This window comes from Amblyraja radiata, chromosome 22 (assembly GCF_010909765.2).
Source record: "Amblyraja radiata isolate CabotCenter1 chromosome 22, sAmbRad1.1.pri, whole genome shotgun sequence".
Classification (NCBI taxonomy): Eukaryota; Metazoa; Chordata; class Chondrichthyes; order Rajiformes; family Rajidae; genus Amblyraja; species Amblyraja radiata.
The window spans coordinates 32367849-32392052 of NC_045977.1; the positions used below are offsets into that span (position 1 = coordinate 32367849).

Here is a 24204-nt window from a genome sequence, read left to right on the forward strand (position 1 = left end):
TTCTCTTTTATTATATTGATTAGTGTACAATGTTTACATATTCTGTTGTGCTGCCGCAAATTTAAAAAATAAATAATTGTTCTATTGGGACATGACAATAAAACACTATGGACAATGGACAATGTCAACGAGGACCTCAGAAGCGCTCCCTGTTGCTGCCGGCGGGGGGGAAGATGGTGAGCTGCGGGTCTTGGCGGCTGCAGGAGGAGGATGATCACGGCCCCGAGTGGCGGCAGCAGGAGGACGGGCGCTTCATCCTTACTTTCCAGCGCTTGTTTTTCGCCATGTGTCGCCCGGACAGCTTCCCCATGGCGGTGAGTGACCCGCAGATCGCCTCGGCCCGCTCTCGGCATCGGCCCGCTCACGACCCGTCTCTTGTCCCGGCCTCCACCAGCCCTCCCCCCCCCCAGCGCCCCAGCGCCCCTCGGCTTGAGCCAATCTCCCCGCTCTTTCCAATTGTGACCTCTGTTTTTGTTTTAATTTATTTTTCAGGAGCTTGAGGAGAGGCTGAGGAACAAAAGGAACCCCGCTTTATTGCAACAGATTTTGCGGCAGGTATACAGCAAAGATCCTATAGCAAGTAGGACTGACAGATTTATGAATCTAACCCACACAAGCTGTTGCCCCGCAACATTGATTACACTGCGAGTCGGGTCGGGTCAGGTAGGCTCAGGTTACTAAAATGGCCATGATCCCCTCCATAGCGTACTACACGTCAGCCCATTGCATTTCGCAGTAGCCTATCTTGCTCCGCTATAAGATCTTTGGAAACAAGCCCTTCAGCCCAACTTGCCCACACTGATGTCCCATCTACACCAGTCCCACCTGCCTGCGTTTGGCTCATATCCCATCTAAACCGGTCATATCCATGTCTAATTGCTTCTTAAATTGTATTGTGGTGTGTGATTTGAGATGGGGAAAATACTGAGACAACTTGCGTATCATCCTATTTTTCAAATTATTTTATTAGACAGTTTTTCATCCGCTTAGCAAAAAATATCCTCCGTCGGTGAAGTACAGAAGAATTTTTCTATCGGAGCTGATTAAAAAGGTATGTTCTTTTCAACTACAGTAAACATGGTTTGAAGAATGCAGGGAAAAAAATGCTGAACTAATAATAAAAACTTTACAACAGACTATTCATTATTATTTCCAGTCAGAAACCTGTGGGTGCTGTAAATTGAGTAATTTTTTATCATAAAATATAAATATGAACCTACTTGAAATGAGTAATATGCTAGTTTATGCACTGCCGGTTATTCTGTAACGGAATTTTACAATGTATGGCACATTTGCTTAATGGCAAATCCCATTGAGTGTACTTGGTGCAGTTGTCGGATGTTATCAGAAGATAACACAAAGTGCTGGAGACTGATGAAGAGTCCCGACCCGAAATATCACCTGCCCATTTTCTCCAGAGAGGCTGGCTGACACGTTGAGTTACTCCAGCACTTTGTGTCTTTCTTGTAAACAAGCATCTGCAGTTCCTTGTTTCTATATTCTAGGATACTATTAGTGTATTTTCCCCGTAAAATTTTAATCCATTAAAATGATTTTTTTCTCAATCTAGCATGAAAGGGAAGGAGCTGAGCCTCTAGATGAGTTGTATGATGCACTGGGTGAAGTGCTAAGATCAGAAGATTCACTGATGTGTTACAAGAACTATTTTCTGGTTAGTGTACAACTCATTCTATTATAAAATATTTCTGACACAATTAATAAGAGTAAAATCATTCAAGTTATCGTAACATTAATAATGTAAAACTGTAAAACTAGTACATATTATTTAGCATACAGTGCCCTCCATAATGTTTGGGACAAAGACCCATCATTTATTTATTTGCCACTGTACTCCACAATTTGAGATTTGTAATAGAAAAAAAATCATATGTGGGTAAAGTGCACATTGTCAGATTTGAATAAAGGGCATTTTTATACATTTTGGTTTCTCCATGTAGAAATTATAGCAGTGTTTATACATCGTCCCCCCACTTCAGGGCACGATAATGTTTGGGACACAGCAATGTCATGTAAATGAAAGTAGTCATGTTCAGTATTTTGTTGCATATCTTTTGCATGCAATGACTGCTTGAAGTCTGCGATTCATGGACATCACCAGTTGCTGGGTGTCTTCTCTGGTGATGCTCTGCCAGGCCTGTTTGCAGCCATCTTTAGCTTATGCTTGTTTTGAGAGCTAGTCCCTTTCAGTTTTCTCTTCAGCATATAAAAGGCATGCTCAATTGGGTTCAAATCGAGTGATTGACTTGGCCACTCAAGAATTGACTTTTTTAGCTTTGAAATACTCCTTTGTTGCGTTAGCAGTATGTTTGGGATCATTGGCTTGCTGAAGAATGAACCGCCGGCTAATGGGCTTTGAGGCATTTGTTTGAACTTGAGCAGATAGGATGTGTCTATACACTTCAGAATTCATTATGCTACTACCATCAGCAGTTGAATCATCAATGAAGATAAGTGAGCCAGTACCTTCAGCAGCCATACATGCCCAGGCCATAACACCCCCACCACCGTGTTTCACAGATGAGGTAGTATGCTTTGGATCTTGGGCGGTTCCTTCTCTCCTCCATACTTTGTTCTTGCCATCACTCTGATATGTTAATCTTCGTCTCATCTGTCCACAAGACCTTTTTCCAGAACTGTGGTTGCTCCTTTAAGTACTTCTGATCTGTAATTTGTTTCATAATTTTTAATGATTCTATCCATTCATCTGGGGCAGTTTGATCTTGTGCTCCATTTAGACTTTAATTTCCTGATGGCCATGTGGCATTAATATTCCACCTACCAAAACAACACTTTTATTTCTATTGTCATCCATCCATCGTTAAACATTCACAATCACAATAATACTTTATTAGCCAAGTATGTTTTGCAACTTACGAGGAATTTCATTTGCCAAGTCAGTCATACAAATAAAAAGGAATGTAACACACAAAATACATTTTAACATTAACATCCACCACAGTGACTGTTCCACATTCCTCATTGTGATGGATGGTGAAAAAAAGTTCAAATCTCTTCCCTTCTTTACTCTCCCACGGTCGGAGGCCTTGAGCCCTCCGTTGACGGGACGATCTTGACTGCCGTAGCTGGCGGCGTTTGGGCTCTCCGCATCGGGGCGATCAGCTCCTGCATCAGGGGGGATGTCAGCTCCCTCGCACCAGTGGTCGGACCCCGCGTCGGGGCTGGTCGAGGCTCTGCGTCATTGGAGCTTCCTGACTCGGCCTCTCCCGAGACTGCGAGCTCTCAATGGTAAAGTCCGCAGGCCGCGGTTGGAGCAATCCCAGGCAAGGGATCGACTCCGATGTTAAGTCCACGCCCCATGGTGGGGCTCAAAGTCAGTCCAAGGAGGCCTCCAGCTCCATCTATGGTAGGTCGCAGAGCAACCAGAGATGCGATCCGGAAAACAATCGCATCTCGGGCAAGGTAAGAAACTAAAAAAAAGGTTTCCCCCAATAGACCAAAAAACAGACTGTTGGCGGGGCTGCTAATCGTGCGGCGCCCCCTGGTGGTACATTTTGGCAAACTTGTTGATGTCTTTTAATTTGTTCATGAATTTCTCAATAAATTCTATCAATGGTGTATCTCATCTACTAATCTTCTGCACCATGAATGAAAACATTTGTGTAATTGGTGAACAACATTGGTCCCAGAACCGATCCATGTCAAAAATCATATATCTTTTACCAGTCTGGAGAACAAATTTGTGGCAAAGAATATTGAGGGTTATGGTACAAGGGCAGTTAAGATTCATATTAATCATTTCATTATACAGTGGAATTGCCTATGTTCCTTTAGTTAATGAGAAGATAATCAAAATAACTCCATCTCTCCTTTTGAATATTTTACTTGCCCATTTTGCTTGTCAATATGCCAATGTAGGACTTTCAATTTGTTACTTTGGCAGTGGTGCTTGCCCATTCATACTGTTATTGTTTATCATGTGTGTGTGCTTGTGTGTGTCTGATGTAATCTCATCAGAGTATTAGGATGAGGCTAAGCCTTCATTCCCCTTACATACATCCTGGTTGTTAGGTTGAAATGCGTGAAATAATTTCTTATTATCTTGTAATTTAATTGTGCAAAAATGAGCAATGGGAAAGGAATACTTCAGTGTCTTGACTTTTTTTTTAAAAAAGAAAATCATTGTTCAGTTGTCAGGAAAGAACATTACCCTTGCTGAAAATGTGGCAGTAATCTCTGAAGGAACCACGGGTCTGGTCACATGGGAAGCTGCACTGTACTTTGCAGAATGGGCGATGGAAAACCCTGAAGTATTTAACTGCAGGTCAGAATTGTTGGCATTAGAAAAATGGCTACCATGGAAATGGATTTAATTCCTGTGAAAAGGGACTATATCTTCTCGCTGTCCTTAAGTACATTTTATGGGTTCAATATCATTTATATTCCTATTAGTTGCCCTCTACTTCAGTAGCATTAAATTGCTCATCAGTCACCCTTCCTTCCAACCCATGCAAATCGTTCCCTTTTTAAATCATTGTAGCTTTCAATACAATCCCCCATGTTTTATAAGGAGGTATCTGGATATGGCCTCGACTTGTTCAATTATTTTTGAGGAACTCGCCAAAGACGATAGGTCATTCCTCATATGTAGTCATAAACTCACAGCATGAATCAGACTCTTTGGGCCAACTTGTCCAAGCTGACCAAGATATTTGGCAGTTTCTATACCTTCTCAAAGTCCAACTTCGATAGCCATTACTTCTTCTGGGATGTGGTGGAGACATTGCTTATGCACTCGCCGCACTCACATTGCATATAGTAAGAAACAAATCCTCCAGTCATTGTCTCTTAATTAATTAGTATTTATTGTAGTACAAAACAAAGAAGTAATTCATAACTTTTCGTTCTTACAAACTTTCGTCTGTGTGGCGTCTCATGAACGTGATTGAGATCCTGATAAAAACTTGACCTCACCATCCCTCGAGGCAAACTAAACTAAATCTCTGAGTCTGCGCAAGCCTCTCCAGATGTAGACACACACCCCTCTACATATCAAATCCCCCCTACCAGTGTACATACAGATAATTAGAAATATCTAGACATGGCTATAATATACTGACTTAAGCATAAATGGCTCCTACAATATTTTTCTGAGCTAGTTCCATTTGCCTGTGTTTGGCTCATATCCCTCGAAACCTTTCCTATCCATGTTTCTGTCTAAATGTATTTTAAATGTTGTAATGTTAAATGTAAATGTTGTACCCGCCTCTACAGCTTTCTCCAGCAGCTCATCTCATATAAAGACTACCACCTGCATTGAAAATGTTGCCCCTCATATCCTTTTAGAGCTATTCCTTCTTGCATTGAATCTGCCCCATTGTTTTAGACTCCCTGACCCTAGGGAACATCCACCTTATTTATACCCCATGATTTCATATGCCTCTGTAAGGTTGCTCCTCAGCCCCCTAGGCTCCAGTGAAAACAGCCCCAGCTTATCCACCCCCTCCATGTAACTCAAGACCTCCAGTCCTGGTAACATCCTTGTGAATCTTCTCTGCACCCACTCCACTTTAATGACATCCTTTCTATAACTGGATGAGCAGAACTGCACAATGTACTCCAAATATGGTCTTGCCAATTACATGTTCTTCAACTAAGTTTTTTTGTCAGTGCAAATTTAACTGGGTACCATAACATTCAAGGTTACATGTGAATTAGAAACTGCTTGGAGGCTTGTTCAAAATAAAATAAATTGTTTGGATAATTATCAGTCTTCAACATGTGGCTAATGATCTACTCACGATGTATCTAATTGTTTAGATCTATCTAATCACAATGTGTCTAATCACTTTGTATCAGGACCATTTTGGAGTTGGGTAGTGGAATTGGTCTTGCTGGAATTGCCATTTGCAAGACTTGCAACCCGGAACGCTACATATTCAGTGACTGTCATCCTAATGTACTTAAGCAACTCCGGAAGAATATTATTAGAAATAATCTGCTAATAGATTCTGACACCTGGAACTCAAAAGAATGTGAAATAGAGACCAAAAGTAACAGTGGATCTGAAGAAATCCAAAGTTCGAAAGTTACCATTTTCCGATTGGACTGGGGAGAAATTACACAAGAACTGATTTCAGAGATTCAATCGGATATTATTATGGCAACAGGTAGGTAATTTTTTTACAGGTTAGTAATTTTCTTCATTGTGCCTAAGTATTGTATGTACTTATTCTGAATAAGATTCAGACTATCCTGAGCTAATTACAAGAACAAAAAGAGAAAAAAATATTATCTAAAGCCAGAGGACATGAGAGTGAGTTCTAATCTAACTAACCATTTCCTTTCAATTATGAAAGTTTGGTTTTATATATTTTATGGTGCTCAAAATTGCATATAATTTCCACAGCTTCTTGACGCTATTCAAAACATAGATGACAGGCCCCAAATAGACGTGGAAATCAATCCTTTTTCTAACAGGAAAAGAAAGGGTAAGGGCAGGTCTAGGAAACGGAACAGATAGAATTGAGGCCCCAGTCATGTGTGGCAGAGAAGCCACAATTGAGTAATATTGGAAGTACAGGAATTAAAAATTGTCTTGTCTGTAAAGAAGTGACAGATGGACAAAATAGGAGAATGGAAACTGCTCCTTGCAGGCAATAGGGTTAGAGGAAATGTAATCAAGGTAATAGTGTGACACAGAGGACAGTGTTTACAAGAATTCTATCCTATCTCTAGTAAATTAAGGGAGGAATCTAAGATGGATAACCTTAAAATGATAGGTTGTAAATTTGGCAGCAAAGTTGATGCAAGTTTCTAAATCAGGATAAGAGCAGGAAGCTATGGCAATACATTACAAAGAGCTGGAGTAACTCAGCGGGTCAGGCAGCACCTCTGGAGAAAAAGGATAGGTGACGTTTCAGGTTGGGACCCTTCTTTAGACATCTGAGGGGAACGAGGTGATGTCAGTCGGATTGAAACAAAACTTGTTCTGCATGTCTCATGTTGTAATGTTGGCCTTCATAATCTAGAGGAGTTGAATACAAAAGGGATAAAAATGAAAACAATAAAAAGCCATGGCTAGACCAAACGTTGAGCAAGGTGGGTGATTCCAGCCGCACCTCACAAATGAAATGATGGTCATGCCTAAATTGGAAGCACTCCATCTATTGAGCCAGAAAGCTGCAGAGGCAGGAATGTGAAATCTAGACCAAGGCTTCAGAACTGTATTGAAGCAGTAATGTTGTCTTTTGGATGTTAGGTTAAACCAAAGTTGCATTTGCCCTCCTACGATGTATGTAAAATAACCCAAAGCACTACCATGGACACAAAGAGGTGATGTCTTTGCCAATGTTTATCACAAATTATCCTTTAATTTGTGTTGCAGCTACGCATCTTAGATTGCAGTCATGACTATGCTCAAATATCCCTTATTTGTAGTTATGTTCTGGGATGACCTGAGAGACTGAAGTGAACTATGCAAATACAAGCCCTTTTAGTAAGGACAGTTACGTGAGAGCAGCCGTGATTTTATTAAATAGTAGATCAAATTTAGAAGAGCTAAGCGGCCTACCGTTTTAATATTCCGAATGTTCTCCTGTAAGTTTTATCATGGTTTCATTAGCCTTCCATGCCAAGGATTCAGTCTGATAAAATTAGAGCATCGATCATGTAGCATGTGATTGATTGTGCCATGTAGTGAATTTGGGTTTAATGTCATCTTTGCCAAAAACTATAATATTTATAATGTGGCTATTCTTTCAAAATTAGAGAAACCACTTTGCTCATTTATAATACAAAAAATAGTAAGCATATAGGTAATAAAGGACACTGTGTAATATAAGACACACTACATTGGAAATGTAGAAATCCTAATTTTCCCCCACTCTTTCACTATTATTAATAGACTGCAATTTAAAGTGTATGTTAACCTATTTTATTCTCTTAAAAAAGATATAATTTATGATCCTGAGGTGGTCATCTGCTTGGTTTCTGTATTGAAGAAACTACTTGTTGCTACAACTGATGGAACGAGGAAAACAAGTTCTGTTGTATATTTGGGGTCTACCATACGTAATCCGGAGACGTATCACCAATTCAAAATGGAGCTTGGTATGTGGCTGGTAATTACTAATGTGGCAATTGTTCAGATTCTTCCAATAACCATTTCCATCAGAGACCAATCTGATACAGGCTTGGGGCTGCATTTTATGTGCCCTCATTTGTTTCCCAAAATCACAATCTTTAGTGATTTGGCCAGAACAACAATTATGAAACAAAATACAAATCAAGCTATTTTATTATTTTGTCAAAATGAACAGAGCATCCAAATGTTCTGCATCCAAAACCATATCATTTATATTCCTATTAGTTGCCCTCTACTTCAGTACCATTAAATTGCTCATCAGTCACCCTTCCTTTCAATGCCCTTAAAAAAAATCTGATATATTGTCACACTATTTTCTACCACTATTTAAATCTTTGAATGTAATTTTGCCTTTCAAAGCCGAGCCATATTCTCTTGACAGATCTACTGTTCTTTCACCTGTACAAACTTAATATTTCTCCAAAAATAACTGCCAATCTCCTGCCATTAAGAGTTCTCGTCATTGTATTTAAATGTCATAATTATTGCCCATCTCTCTCACCGGCAAACCAACTCACTGACCAGAACAAGTTTTCCTCATTATGTTTACCTCTACAATCCCCTTCATCTAACCAAGGAAATTATACCATTAATCACAGGCTTCACAAGCTAGAATTGTTCTTTATATTCTAATTTAACCACCTCCCCCCCACAACCGTCATCTTTCTTGATTTAATTCATTTTAAGATGTGTGACACATGTTCTTTTTAAAACAGATAAAGTTGGAATTGAACACTACAAGATGAAAGGACCTTCCACTGAGGTGTTTCCATACAACAAGTGCACAAAAATAGAGTTGCTTAAATTATGCTATGGAACTTGATGTCCAAAATGCTGGAATGCAAAATAAAATTGTTTCCCGTTCGAAGAATCTTGACCCACACATTGTGAAAAACAGCAAGAGCGTGGATACTTTTTTCTTAGTAGCTTTTGAAAAGAGAAATATCAGACAAACAATAATTTTAACTTAATGTAGCTTGACAGCCCATTTGAAAAGTACTATGTCTTTCAAAACAACAAGATTTTCAAGCTGCCATTTTTTTTTGAAAATGTGGTCATTTAAAATTGATAATCCAGAAATTCAACGTTCATTGGAAAAAAATCAAATGTTCCAGCATCATCTTCACACTGGACTTTCTTATCCATGGTATTCTATGATCTGCCAGAAATAAACTATCGAAATGGCCAAACCTAATCATTAGTTTCAGTAGTGATCACAGATTTCAGTCACTTGCTGGCAGCAGAGGAAGTACTGTATCATCCCAATTTTCATCCCACTGAACCATCTTGGATTCTTTCAGGTTTCTTTTAAATATACCAAGTTTTTTTCTTTCATTGTGGAAGTCTGTAAAGAGAAGCTGAAAATAACATACGTCATTAGCTAAAGATAGAAAAGGTTTAGATAGAATTGCGCATATAGCTCAAATTTTAAATCAAAATCAAAAAGGTTAAATGTGTCATTGCCAAATTTCAAAATATAGGGGCTATTTTGCATTTATATAAAAACACTTTTTTTGCTATCAATAAAAGCCTACCTAAAGAATTTCAACTGATACTAATAAGCCTTTTACTATGATACCAACCTTAGGTAATACCCATTGTTTTTAATTCAGATTAGTCTCTTCTCTTATGACTGTCGCAGCCCAGTGCTTTCACAAATAACAATAAAACCACACATAGCAGCCCCAGTAGTCTGTGCTTGTATGTTGATACAAGGGACATGATGAATTGCTTGGGCATGTAATTTTGCAACAAAATGTAGATTCACTCTTTTTAGGGCAAAGCAGCCTGACTGGCAGCAAGATGCAACATTTTAGGCATTTACAGTCTCCAGTAAATGCACACCACACCACCCAGAGAGACATGGGTGGCTCATAAACAAGTCATGTATATCTTGACTTGGAAATAGTAGCAGGACCAAATGATTTATTTTCTCCTACCTAACAGTATGGTAGATTATCATTACTGTACCACTTTGCAAGTGGCAATTAGGGAAGGGCAATAAATACTGGTCTTGTCAGTTGATCTTCATTCTATGAATGTAACATTCTTGATTTTAGTCATCACCTCAGTTCCCATTGCTCCCTCTTCAGTGAATTCACTGCCCTCTCTGTCCATACATTTATTGATGGCTATTCGTTGAATATATCACCGTTTTATTCTTGTGGAACACCTGCAGATTTCTTCCTTGCATCCATCATCACACACCAAATTATCAGTTTTACAACGTCCTATTCCCTCGCAATACTTGTTAACACTGACATCCAAGCTCAACATAAATTTCTCACTACACCATGAATGGTAAGTTTCTTAAACATTTGGTCTGAGATTTGTACCTTACCTAATAATTCACTAATTTCTACCACTCTTTACTCCCTGCAAATACTTCCTCCTTTTTTAACACATTAATTCATCCAAAAATAAACCAATTTTGACCTATCGATCTTCACTGGATCACCTTCTAATCTTCTGTACCAAAAATAATCTTAACCTTTCCAGCCATTTTTGTGTATTACATTGAGCTGCTGTACATAAAGGAGGTAGACACAAAATACTGGAGTAACTCAGCGGGACAGGCAGCATCTCTGGAGAGAAGGAATGGGTGACGTTTTGGTTCGAGACCCTTCTTCAGAAGAACATTGGTTAAAAAAGGGCACTGAAGTTAAACTCTAGAATTAATTATTGCAATAACAGACAAAATGTAACGATGTGGGGTAAGCATAGATATATGTATATAATAAAAAAATATCCTGGAGAAAATACATCCATGGCAAGGATTAACGTACACAATTGTACATCAGTCAGACAAATTCATAGAATGTTTTAATAATTTACCACACTGGTAGCCAATCTTTAAGGGGCAACGTCTATGTGTACTGCAAGACTGGACAAATTTAGTTTAGGGCAGGTTTATAGACAGTTACATGTGAGATTGTTGTAGAAGATTGTGCAAGTAAATTAAGATAACAAATCTGTATATTATGTTATTTGGAATATTAATTTTGATGTTTGCTGCATCAATGTAAGAATGGCATAAAATCTTTAACCTGAATAAAATATTAAATGTTATTAACCAAACTCTTGTACCTAATTATTCATGGGATATTGCAGAACCCAAAGTTTTAAAGTGTTGCCAGCACAGGTGGTAGAATAAAAATTCAAAATAATCTTTAACATTGAAAATCTACTTTCTTTCATTGCAAATACAGAAGACTTTACCTTTAGTTGCTCAGTTAGTTCATGAGCATTTTTAAATATTAGACCATTTTCTTCGTGTTTCACAAGTTCTGGTAGACTGTAAAATAATGGGAGGAACTTTACAATTTATCTCAATTACCACAGAATGAAGAGATTAGTGATAAGAGGGCTGCTAGGAGTCTGAGACAGAAGTTGAAAAAGGCATACAAATGCTGAAAATAGACAGAAAATGCTGTTGTAACTCAGTGGGACAGGCAGCAACTGGAAAGAAGGAATGGGTGAACCCATTCTGAATAAAAGATGTGTGAGAATATGCTTGTTCCAAAGATGCAGTTTGGTGCTCTTGGGAATGGGATATAAAGCCGAATACTGTGAAGAAAGTTTGTATTGAACTGTCACACAACAGTCATAGATGAACTGCAGCCAGCTCTGCATGCTTGAAATAAAAGTTGTTGAGGTGAACGGAAGAATGATAAATGTATTATTTCACCTTATACATACCACTGGAAATCAAGAGCGCACACAGGCAAACGACAGCCAAACATGTCTACTACCTTCATTGGCAAATCTAGCCCACTGCTTGATTTATGTAGACAAACTCCTAAATCACCGGATCCTATTAAAATGATTACAATCTTTAAGATATGGAAAATTGCATTAAAATAAATGTTTACTTCCATTGCATTATGGAACTTCTATTTCAGCATTAAATATTCTAAAAAAATATTTTCCTTCAACATCTTCAGGAATCTAAATCACTGAATGATCACAAGTTACCAATATTTCTATGGATACAAAGTTCTTCATCTTTATAAACTGTTACTACTAAATATTAATATTCAATAAGCTCAGCTATGTTCCCTGAAATATGACAAAATACATAAACTATTATGACATATTGGAAGATCTCTCATGCTATCATCCTCAATCAGGTCTGATAGTGAAGTAACGCTAAAAAATATAAAAAATATTCCTAATAGAACACTTGCATATTAAAAGCGATTGTACCTAGCAGCACTGGGTAGTCCTCTGCTTCCAGCCATGGAGTGCAAATATCAACATGCTTAAAGTGCATTTTTTCAATGACACGCTTATAGAATTCCTTTAGTGGACCTTTTCCTGAAAAACAAAATAAACGTAAACATTTTTACATTGGAGTTGGTTGCTGAAGGTGCGTGACTTCCCCACTGCAAGTCCAGGCCAGTGAGGAAAAGAAAGAGGATAGATGGGAGAAGGTGGAGTGAGAAAGAAGGTACGGTTTGGGGCAGTGAAGAAAATCAGTAATTAAGAGTTTTCCGAGAGGAATGAGGAAGAAAGGATGCTGTTCCGAAATATACCTGTAATAGCACAAACCAGGGATGGCAATTTCATACCAGCGGTTATCAGTCCATCATACTCTGAAAGGAAAACAGAAAAAGATGCTTAGAGTAATACAAAAATGTGCAATCCTTCCATAATTTTTCATTTAATACTTGTACATATAAAATCCCTTAAAAATAATGTTCATATTTAAACAGAAAGAAAAATAATCAGAAACCTACCGTCCAAAGCTTTTAATAGAATGGAGAAGTCTTCATCCTCTGCAAATCAAAGAAGGATAATCCATTATGGTGAAGCCAAGGAGCTTTCTTCTTGGGCCACATAGGAATCTATCGGACCCATAAGTCAAGCTTTAGCACATCTTAAGTTAATATGGATAAATATTAAAATAGGTGATGCAAATAAGCAAGTTCGGTATTTCGACTGCACATGCCCAGGTCATAGGTCACAAGCTAAAAGTCTCAGCAATAGTGGTGCTACATTGTGTGCAGGCTTGCGTTTCTTCCGGGGTCAGGGTCGGCGCGTCGCTGAGGGTGCTCTTGAGTTGCCGGGCATCCGCTGGAGCTGCTGTTAGTGGTGCTGGCGGCAGCAACAACCTCCTCCCTCTCCCTTGCCCAGCCCCAAACCCAATGTCTGGGCCAGCTCCAACTTCAGGTCGGGGCTGAAGGCCGCCCGCAGCGCGGCACAGTCTTGTGCAGGGCCGGAGGAGGCTGAGCCCAGGCTGGCGCTCTGGCGCAGGCGAGGCCGGGCCCAAGTTCCTCCTTGGGGTTGTGGATGAAGTGGCAGCGGGTACTGTAGGAGCAGAAGCCGGTGGTGTGGAAGGTACGTCTTGTACTTGGGGTGGCAACTGAGGGAGGGCAGGGGCGAACTGGCACATCGCCGTAGCAGCCCATTGGGGGCGGGTTCCTCTGCAGTCAGAGCTGGGTTGGAGTTGGTGCTGGCTGTGGGTTCTCCGTGCTTGCTGTGGGCCTGGGGGCCGGCGTCCCGTCGGTCCGGACGTCCGCTGGCTGGGATGGGACACTCGAGTGGGGGGGGAAAGAACCGAGGACGGTCAATTGGCTGTTCGTCAGCGCTTGCGGCGCCGGGGGCTCAGGTTCGATCCTGGCTGCGGATGAGAGCCGGTCTCTCCCCCGCCCGATCTCTCTTCCCCCCCCCCCCGACCTTTGACAAATCCCATGATTCCTTGCATTTTTCGGAATAAGGAACTCGCTTATAGGTTTCGCTATGTGCCAATAGCACTAAACCAAGCCCTCTTCCTGCCTTCTCCCCATATCCCCTCTATGCCATATATCATCTCTATTTTCTATTGTTCCATCTTTCTAGTCCTTCTAAGATTATATCCAGTGGTATCCCTCTCATCACTCCATCATGTACTATTTTCACTTGACATATATAATGATCCAATCAGTAGTATGCACACCAAACAGCACAATCGGACTGGTTATTTTTTTAAAGAAAAATATTACCTGTCCAGCTAGTACTGCTCATCAGCAATGCTGGTCTTCCTTGGACATATGATACATCTCCAGTATTAACATTCAGTTCTGTAAAGGCTGTCTGTTCCAAATTGGAAGGCACAGATTCAATCCTAATTTAACACCAAATATACATTGTTATCCAGTGTCTGAAACTGTAAAATGGTGTCATTAAGTAGATCTACTTGCCCATAAAGGTTTTGGAAGTTGATAGTCATATAATAAGTTTATTTTCTATATCTATTTTGAAATAAAAATATCATACAAAAAGATTACTTTGCTACCACATATTTAATAAACAAAATGTGTTTAACATTTTCATCACACATATACAACATACCTTGTTCTAAATGGTGCAAAATCCTTAGCAAGCTTCTTAAACAACTTATGTTGCAATTCAAGAGGAGTTTCTTTGAAAATGGGAGACGGGGCGTCATATAAAGTGATTGCCCTGTTAAAAAAAAACATAGCTTTTTTAGAAAAATAGAGAAGCACACTCAAAGTTCTACAGAAAATTAACCCAAGTAAAATGGTCATTGAATGTCTAGAAAAGCATACTGCTAAAAACTCTGAATTATGATTTCTCTTCTTTTTAATTATTCATATTTGAGATCTGGGTGGTGTTGACGAGGCCAGCATTTATTGCCCATCCATAATGGTCGTGAGAAGGTAATGGCGCACTGTCTTATTGAACTGTTGCAGTCATTTTGGTGGAGGCCGTATCCCATGGTGCTTCTGGGGAGGAAGTTCCACGACTTAGACCCAGCAATGAAGGGCCAGCGATATACTTCCAAGTCAGAATGGAGAACTTGCACGTAATTTGTTCCCATGCACGTGCTGCCATTGTCCTTCTTGGTGATATAGGTTGCAGATTTGGAAGATGCTGTAAGAGGAACCTGGGTGAGTAACTGAGTGCATTTTGTAGGTGATAAATACTGTAATCATTGTGCAGAAGGTGGGAAGAATGAATGTTTAGCGAGTGCCAATCAAACAAGTTTCAATGTCCTGTATATTGTTGAAGTTGCATTAATTTAGGCTGGTGGAATAATCCATCATGTTCCTGTGTTAACAAAAGGTAATTAAATGCTCTCTTGTTGGAGATGATCATCGTTACATGCATAATATTACTTTCAACTCATTAGCCCATACCTGAATTGTTAAATAGGTCTGAATGTTGAATGACCTGTTTTATTTGCTCAGGAGTTGTGAATGGAATTAAACATTTTGCTATCATCAGCAAACAGCTCCATATCTGACCTTATAATGAAAGGTGTGTCACTGCCCTAAAGAAAGGCGGTAGTGATGTCCTGGAACTAGAATGATCGGTCTCTGACGACCACAACTATCTTTTTTGTACGAGGTACGACTTCAACCATTGATGTAGTTAAATTCAGTTTTTCCGAGGCCCCTTGATATCGGACTCAGTCAAATGCAGCCTTTATGTCGAGAGCAATCATTTAACCTCACCTCTGGAATTAAGCAATTTGGTCCATATTTGAAACAGTCTTGGCAAAACCTAATGTAGGCATTAGGATTATAAGTGCTTCTTCATAGCACTCCTTAGGAACAAAAATTAATATTAAGGTGCTATTTGTATTTTACTTTGGAAATTACTAGAACTGAAGCATTCTGTCCAATTAAATATCAATTGAAAATTAGAATCGGAGCTGGCTGTTTGTTTGGTAATTAGGTTGGAATACTGACCAACTTCTGACTAATATATAATTTTTAGAATTCTACCTTTTCATACTTAACTCCACAACCTGACTTGATGTAACCAGGAACCTTCCTAAAAACTAATTATTAGCCAGAAACATTAACATTTCAAAACTCAGCCACAAAATACAAGCAGCTCACAATGACACAATAGACATCCGATCTATACATTGCGGGAATAAATAATGACACTAATTGAAGCCACCCAATTAAAGAATGCATAATGAACTGGGTTTATAAAACAGACTAATGCTGAAGACATACGTGGATCAGAAAGGTTGAGGGATATGGGCCAAACATGGGAAATGGGACTAGCTTAGATGGGGCATCTTGATTGGGGGCTTAAAGGCCTGTTTCTGTGCTGTATGACTATTATGATTTTTTAAGAAATTCTAGTCAATTCTGCTTACTATGGTTAAAGTATAAATGCTCACTTAATATTCCAGTTTGTGTTCAAGTCTTCTTTCATGGCTTCAGTAACACACAGATTTGAATCAGACAGCTTTCCAAAAAAATGCTCATACCTATTTAAAAACAAAATCAATGCATAAATAGATTACAATGTGGCAAAATGTAATATTATCCACTGAGGTAGAAAAAATATGAACACAGAATATTTTTGATGAGTGAGAGAATGAAAGGTGTTACGGTTCAGAGACCCATTTCTGTGCTCCCTGTACACTAACATCCACGTGTTACAAGCTAAACTTGTGGTCTACTGGGCAGCAATAATCTCTGCCCTCTTCCTGCAATGCACTTCAACAAAAGCTTTTCATTGTACCTCGGTACATGTGACAATAAACTAAACTGAAACTGAATCTGATCATTGCTGTATCTGCAAAATCCTCTAAATTCACTGGGGAGAAAAATGAACCAACATCAGTGTCTTCTCCCAGGTTCTATTTGCATTCATCGGGTCCATTGAGCTGACCATATTGGCCATGTGCCTGATAACAGGATCCCAAAACAGAATCTATTTTTAACTCTGTCATTGGAAAGGACTACTGGGAAGCAGAGGAAAAGATGGAAGGAGATGCTCAAGACCTCTTGAAGAAATACCACATTCACATTAACTGCAGGGAATTTCTTACTTGGTTATGCCCCTAAAGTACATAGAAGTCCTGCACCACTGTATGAGTTCATTCAAGAGTTCTCCCGAGTTTGCCCCGATTCGAACTCGGAGATTTACGGTAATGGCCGCTCGTAGGTACTCGGGGCTCTCGTGGACATTTTTCAACATGTTGAAAAATCTTCACGAGTCTTCCCGAGCTTACCGCATTTCCCGAGTACTTGTCGTTAGCGTTACGAGCCGCTAAGAGACGTCCCGGAGCTTCGACGTACCCGCTACGTACATTCTACGTGCTTCCATGAGTTTGATTTTTTATTTAAACTCGAGAGAGCTCTTGAATGAACTCGTACAGTGGGACAGGGCTTTAATTTTGTATTTGTGCAAAACAATAAAATTTACTGATTCTTCAAGTAAACAGTGTATAGAACAGCCATAATAAGACGTTTAAAAAAAATCAAAACTACATATAGAAAATCATTCTGTGCTTACCATTTGGCAATCAGCACAATCGGGTGATGATCTCCATGTGTCAGTCCCATAATAGTGTAACCATAATTATGCCAGTCAATAATAAATTTACTTCCTCTTAACAAACATACTGCCCACACAACTGCAATAGCAGGAAGGCCTGGAGGATTCTGTTTGAAATTGTTAAAAAAAAAAGCATAGAAAATTTAATCTTATCAATTTATTATAATTCAGAGAAAAGAAAGCCAAAAAGAGTAAATCTTCTACCTGCAACAGCATGTACGATGGTGGATCAATCCTTAAGAGGACATAACATATTTGCAACGTCTGCACAAAGATCTTGACCCCATATTGAAACATCTTTGGTCCAACTATAAAATTTAAAACAAATCTCAACCCTTTGAAAACAGTGGTTACAAAACATTTTAAATTATCTTTGCATCACACACATTTTTTGCTTTTAACTAAAGTCAAATCTGAGTTAATTTGGAATGTTCAAATTGCTTTCTTTGACATTTTAATATTAATAATAAAATGTGTTAGTTTGTAAACAACATGTCTCTACAAGCATTTCAAACACTTTTGTCTTTTGGCCCATTTTTCTTGTGCCGGCTTTTATAGGGGTATCTCATTAATCCCATTCCCATGCTCTTCCTCCACACTCCTACAAATTTGCTCTTTCACAAGCCTATTGGGAGTTACAACTGAATCTCCTGCCATCACTCTTCCAGGCATAGATTTTACAATGTGACCTCTGTATTTCCACCTCTCCAATATTTTTGGCTAGGTACTCTTAAATTTATGTCTTGATTACTGGCCCACATGGCAGTTGAAACATATTTTCCATACGCAATTTTCCCAAGCATTGTTTGGCGTAATCATGCTGGAGCTGGAACATTATTCAGACTCTCCATACATCTGTAATAACCTTGCCTGTATACAAAGATGGAATCGCACGGGGCATCTGGATCTTGGAGGCATAGGAAAGCCTCCGTGGCCCTCAAGGGACATACAATGGAGGCTCCGACAAAGACTAGAGAGCATAGCTTTAAGGTGAAAGTGACAAAGTTTAATGAAGATCTGCAGGGCTTTTACACAGAGAGAGTGGTTAGTGCCTGGAACACGCTGTCAGGCAACAAGGCATTTAAGAGACTTTCATGTGGGCACATGGACATCCATGGATATCCTGATGACCTAATGCCATTGGGCTATTAAACAATACAGCTTCCAATAAGCTCTGAACTACGTAGGACTATTATTATTATTGCACTGTTCTTGTTAGTTTTTTATGTGTATGTTTGTGTGTGCATGTATGCACATTGAACTTTTTTTCGTATTTATTATATTGTTTACAGTGTACTATGTTTACATATTCTGTTGTGCTGCTGCAAATAAGAACGTAATTGTTTTATCTGGGACATATGATAAAAGATTCTTGACTCTTGGATATGCAGGGAATGTAGGGATATGAATTCAGTGCAGGCACAGATTAATTTAACGGATCATTTTCAGCACGGACATTGTGGGCCGAAGGGCCTGCCCCTGCGTTGTACTGTTCTATATTCAATGTAATCCCATAAATCTTTTCGCAATACTTTTTTCCGTAAAAACGTTTTTATTTCACTTGCCCTTCATCACCCACCTCATTCTCCCATAACCTAGCTACATTATGGGCAAATTAGCTGTGGCCAATTAACCTTGGCTAATGTTTAAAAGACAGGTAGACTTCTGCTGCCTCAAACACAAGAAGAAGATATGGATAGGAAGGGTTTAGAGGGCTAAGAGCCAAATGGGATTAGTCAATTACGGCCAGCCTGGACAAGGTGGACCAAGGGACCTGATTCAGTGCTGTATGGCTCTGAATGTCCTAGAATTGAGACATGCTGAATTTCCTTTGCCATCTGAGGAAGTAGACGCATGCTTTCTTGGTCACTGCGTTGATATGTCCAGGACATGTTGCTGGTGATATTTACTCCGAGGAACTTGAAGCTTTCAACCTCTACTTCCTCTACAACCTCATCGCTACTTCGGCACCATCACGCCCCAGACTGCATCAATAGTGCTAAAGTGAAGATGGTCATGAACTTTAAGTTCTGGTACAATCACATTGACATCATGGCCAAGAAAGCACACCAATGACTCTACTTCCTCATATGACAAAGGAAATTCACCATGTCTCAATTGACTCATAAATATCTGCAGATACATTATAGAACACATCCAATTGGATGTATCATTGTTTGACATCTGCAGAAATTGTAAAGTTGTGGATCCTGCCCAGTCCATCACGCAAACCAGCCTCTCCTCCATCGATTATATGTATACTTCACGTAGCCTCGGAAAAGCAGCCAACATAATCAAGGACCACTCGTACACCAGTCATTCCCCCTTCTCCCTTCACCCATTGGGCAGAAGATGCAAAAGCCTGAAAACGTGTATCACCAGATTCAGGATAACAAACTGCTGTTATCAGACTACTGAATGGTCCTCTTATAAGCTAAACTTGTATTCCAATTTTCCAAATGTCCTGCAACTACTTTTTAAAATATGGATTGTTGTATTTTTCCAACAATAGTGTTATATCAAATAGTCTAGTTTCCTGCTACCTGCTACCCCAATTCATTGCAACCCTTGCATTCTTTCTCTGTAGCTGTAACCCTTTACTCTGCATGGTTTGATTGTATTCACACATGACATGGATGTTTAACCCGGGTAACAATCAAAAAAGTTATTCACTGTATCTCAGTACATGTGGCAATTTAAACCGACATATATAATTAGTGTAACAAATATGGCAGTACTTACATTTTGTTGCTGTCTTCACTTCTGTTAAGTAGACAATTTTGATCTTATCATTATTTAAAACATCTTTATGAGGTTTTGCACCTGAAAAACATAATTCAAACAGTTGAAAAAAATCTGGAAATGATAGATTTCAATAACAAACTTTAGAGATAGAGTTTAAAGAAACAGCTCACCAAATCTATGCCAACCATCAATCACTCTGTTCATTCTAGTTCTATACTATCCCAATATCTTATCCACTTCCAACACATTAGCAGCAATTTCATAGAGGACAATTAACGTATAAACATACATGTCTTTTGAATGTGGGAGAAAACCGGAAGCATCCAGGGCTCTGGTGCTGTGAGGCAACAGCTCTGTCAGCTGCCACACTGTGCCCCAAGTATCAAACAACGATGTGTAAAAACAAATATACCAAACCCTACAGCATTGTTTGTTCAAATTAAATACAAAATATCACATCCAGTGCAAATTACTAAAGACGAGAAACAAATCAATCCAATATGTGTGAGGTTTAAGCACCAAAAGTCTAGGTTTTGGCTCGAATGCACAGCCAGCAGTATTAATAAGTTAGAAATGCTGAATTTTTGGAGAAATATTAGGGGAACCCTGCTAGATCCTTGCATAATCATAACTCAAAATAAATACATTATTACAATCATGTTTGTAATTAAGTGCCTCAAATTAAAGAAAGTGATCTTGGGTTTGCTCAAAGCGTTCCCCTCACTTAGTCAAATACAAGGCATTTGATTGATTTAATTGTACGGTTAATTGTTTAGGAAGGAAGACCTTGATTAGGTCTGAAGAAGGGTCTCGACCTGAAACGTCACCCATTCCTTCTCTCCTGAGATGCTGCTTGTCCTGCTGAGTCACTCCAGCATTTTGTGTTAATTGTTATTGGCTTTACTTAAATACGGTTAAATATGTAAGAATTAATTGGAGCACTTTGGTGAGACATCACACTTATAAAAGGCATCACACTTAAGATGTTGGTGAGGCCACATTTAGTGTATTGTGTTCAGGGAAGGTATCCCACGCCAGGGGGCCACATGAGTGGAACGGGTGGGGGACAGATTTGTGAAATCTGAGAAATGTATAAACACAGTATTGAACAATTTGTATAGCCTCCGAGAATGACGGATGAATTTTTCGCAGTTCACGTATTGTATATATTTACTACCCGAATAAAGTCTATTTTGAAATTTAAAAACAAATAAAAAGTGTTCAGTTCTGGGCACCATGTTATAGGAAAGATGTTGTCAAACTGGAAAGGGTACAGAGAAGATTTACGAGGATGTTGCCAGGACTAGAGGGTCTGAGCTACAGGGAGAGGTTAAGTAGGGTGGGACTCTATTCTTTAGAGGTGTATAAAATCATGAGAGGAATAGATCAGGTAGATGCGCAGAGTATTCTTGCCCAGAATAGGTGAATTGAGGACATAAGTTTAACAAGATTTAATAGGAATTTGAGGGGTACAATCCAGATATGTTCCAGATTTGAGGGGTACATTCCAAGCGTCCAGATAAGGTAGTTGAGGCAGAGACTATCCCAACATTTAAGAAGCAGTTAGACAGGTACATGGATAGGACAGGTTTGGATGGGATATGGTCCAAACGCGGGCAGGTGGGACTTGAGTAGCTGGGACATGTTTGGCAGGTGTGGGCAAGATGGACCGAAGGGCCTGTTTCCACGCTGTATCACACTATGACTTGTAAAAGGTGGCTAGTTTAGCCTTGGTCTTGAACGCACCGGGATAGCCGACAGCAGTGACACTGAAGCCGTGCCGGGCCAGCGACAGCGTGTGGTACAACATGCGGGGGCTGCGGCCCAGGTCGCCCATCACCAGCACACAGACGGAGCGGCGGCTGCCTCCTCGGCCTCGCCGCCGGCGACTCCACACGACCGGCACCAACAACAACAACAACAGCAGCAGCAGTAGAGCCACGCTCGCACCCGCTAGGTAAAGACTGTAGAGGGAAACCGCCAGGAATAAAGTGGATAGAAACCACAACGCCGCCATGACGGCAACGGGAGGAGGAGCAGCAGCGACGTGGCTGCAGCGTGAAGCCCGCAAGCGGGCGCATAGTCAGCGCAGCCGGGGCCCCTAGTGGAACCCCGGACCCTGCATTCCTGCATTCACTGCAAAGCCTCTGTGCTGCTGAACCAGGAACATGCGCGCTGAAGGTTAAGAGTGTTGTATTGTCATATGTCCCATATAGACCAATGAAATTCTTACTTGCACAACAGAATATGCAAACATAACATATAGGAACTGTAAACAATATAATAAACGAGATAAAAAGTTCAGTGTGTGTATATACATATCATTTTTTTTTTGTTTTCAAACAAGAGGACATGACTTCAGAATTAAGGGACAGACGTTTAGGGGTAACATGAGGGGGAACTTCTTTACTCAGAGAGTGGTAGCGGTGTGGAATGAGCTTCCAGTGGAAGTGGTGGAGGCAGGTTCGTTGGTATCATTTAAAAATAAATTGGATAGGCATATGGATGAGAAGGGAATGGAGGGTTATGGTATGAGTGCATGCAGGTGGGACTAAGGGAAAATAATTGTTAAGCACGGACTTGTAGGGCCGAGATGGCCTGTTTCCGTGCTGTAATTGTTATATGGTTATATGGTTAATCAGTTTTTATTCATCACATACACAATAAAGTGCAGTGAAATTAACTTGTCAGCAGCAGTACAATCAAAAAAGGACACACAATACACAATGACATTTAATATATATACACACACACATACTCACATATATATACACAGACATGCACAAAAAACAAACAAGCAAAAATAGTGCAATAATAACAGTTATAGTCCATGTAGTTCAGAGCTCATTTGAAGGTTGTAGTATTGAATAGCCTAATGGCTGTAGGGAAGAGGCTGTTCCTGAACGTTAGTTTTTAGGGTCCTATACCTTACAATCTGTTCAGGTTTTTGGTTGAAATAAAACACCACTGCTGTTACTCATTGCAAAAGGGAAAATGGCCTTATCAAAGTGAATGTAGGAAGGAACTGCAGCTGCTGGTTTAAACTGTAGACAGAACAAGCTGGAGTAACTCAGCAGGTCAGACAGCATCTCTGGAGAAAAGTAATAGGTGACGTTTTGGGTCATAGAAACATAGAAAAATAGGTGCAGGAGTAGGCCATTCAGCCCTTTGAGCCAGCACCGCCATTCAATATGATCATGGCCTATCAGCTAAAATCAGTTCCTGCTTTTTCCTTATATCCCAAGTCAGCTAACTCTGACTTGAAAACATCCAGTGAATTGGCCTCCACTGCCTTCCACAGATTCACAACTCTCTTGGTGAGACCCATCTTCAGACAGAGCCAGGGGACGGGGAAACGAGAGATAAAGACGGAGATATAAAACACATTAATGAAAGATATGCAAAAAAGTAACAATGATAAAGGAAGCAGGCCATTGTTAACTGTGGGCTAGGTGAAAATGAGTTACAGACAAAGTGAATGGCATGCCCTTGGAACAGACCGTGCCAAAGACTTTAAAGTATAACTTTTGGAACCAGTTTTGCTGTTGGGTAAAGAAAGATTTGCGGAGAGGCGATGGGGGTGTGCCGATGAGAACAAAGAGGGACCCAGTGGTGAGGGCCGCCGAGATCAAAGAGGGTAGATGGCTGGAATAACTCATGTGGGTCAGGCAGCATTTCTGGAGAAAAGGAATAGTTGACGTTTCGGGTCGAGACTCTTCCTCAGACTGTCAGGGGAAAGGGAAACGAGAGATCAAGGAAAGGTGGAGCCCACAATGGTCAGATGTTGACCAATGAGGGACAGTGGGGGAGGGGCTGCCGAGAAGAATGAGGAACCTGGCGCCACTGAGAACAAAGAGTACTTTTGTAACTTCATCGGCGCCAGAAACGTGGCAACTTTTTGCGTACTTTGTACACATGGATAGTCGTCGTTTTGGGTCAGTGGAGATGCTGCCTGACCCGCTGAATGCTTTTAAGTAAACCTCATCCTTAATAATGGACTCTAAAATCTTACCAACAACTGAAGT

General features: G+C 39.9%; 2 protein-coding genes across 3 annotated transcripts; one reads left to right on the top strand and one right to left on the bottom strand.

Moving 5' to 3' along the window:
• The first annotated feature begins 145 nt into the window (after positions 1-145).
• On the top strand, positions 146-11203 carry eef2kmt (eukaryotic elongation factor 2 lysine methyltransferase). Of its 2 annotated transcripts, none has more exons than XM_033040952.1 (8): positions 146-314; positions 493-555; positions 971-1051; positions 1571-1672; positions 4155-4303; positions 5839-6149; positions 7933-8091; positions 8842-11203. In XM_033040952.1, the coding sequence occupies exons 1-8, from the start codon at positions 174-176 to the stop codon at positions 8946-8948; spliced, it is 1113 nt and encodes a 370-aa protein (XP_032896843.1). In that variant the 5' UTR covers positions 146-173; the 3' UTR covers positions 8949-11203. The 2 variants fall into 2 exon arrangements, with proteins under 2 accessions (XP_032896843.1, XP_032896844.1); XM_033040953.1 differs by having other exon boundaries at positions 4170-4303.
• alg1 (ALG1 chitobiosyldiphosphodolichol beta-mannosyltransferase) lies at positions 8261-22284 on the bottom strand. The gene is made up of 13 exons (XM_033040951.1): positions 21926-22284; positions 20177-20257; positions 17639-17742; positions 17393-17541; positions 16269-16358; positions 14459-14569; positions 14110-14231; positions 12865-12903; positions 12661-12720; positions 12332-12442; positions 11825-11939; positions 11345-11420; positions 8261-9483 (listed from the first exon to the last, which is right to left on the bottom strand). Exons 1-13 carry the CDS (start codon positions 22194-22196, stop codon positions 9349-9351), a joined length of 1464 nt encoding a protein of 487 aa, XP_032896842.1. The 5' UTR covers positions 22197-22284; the 3' UTR covers positions 8261-9348.
• Positions 22285-24204: the final 1920 nt, after the last annotated feature.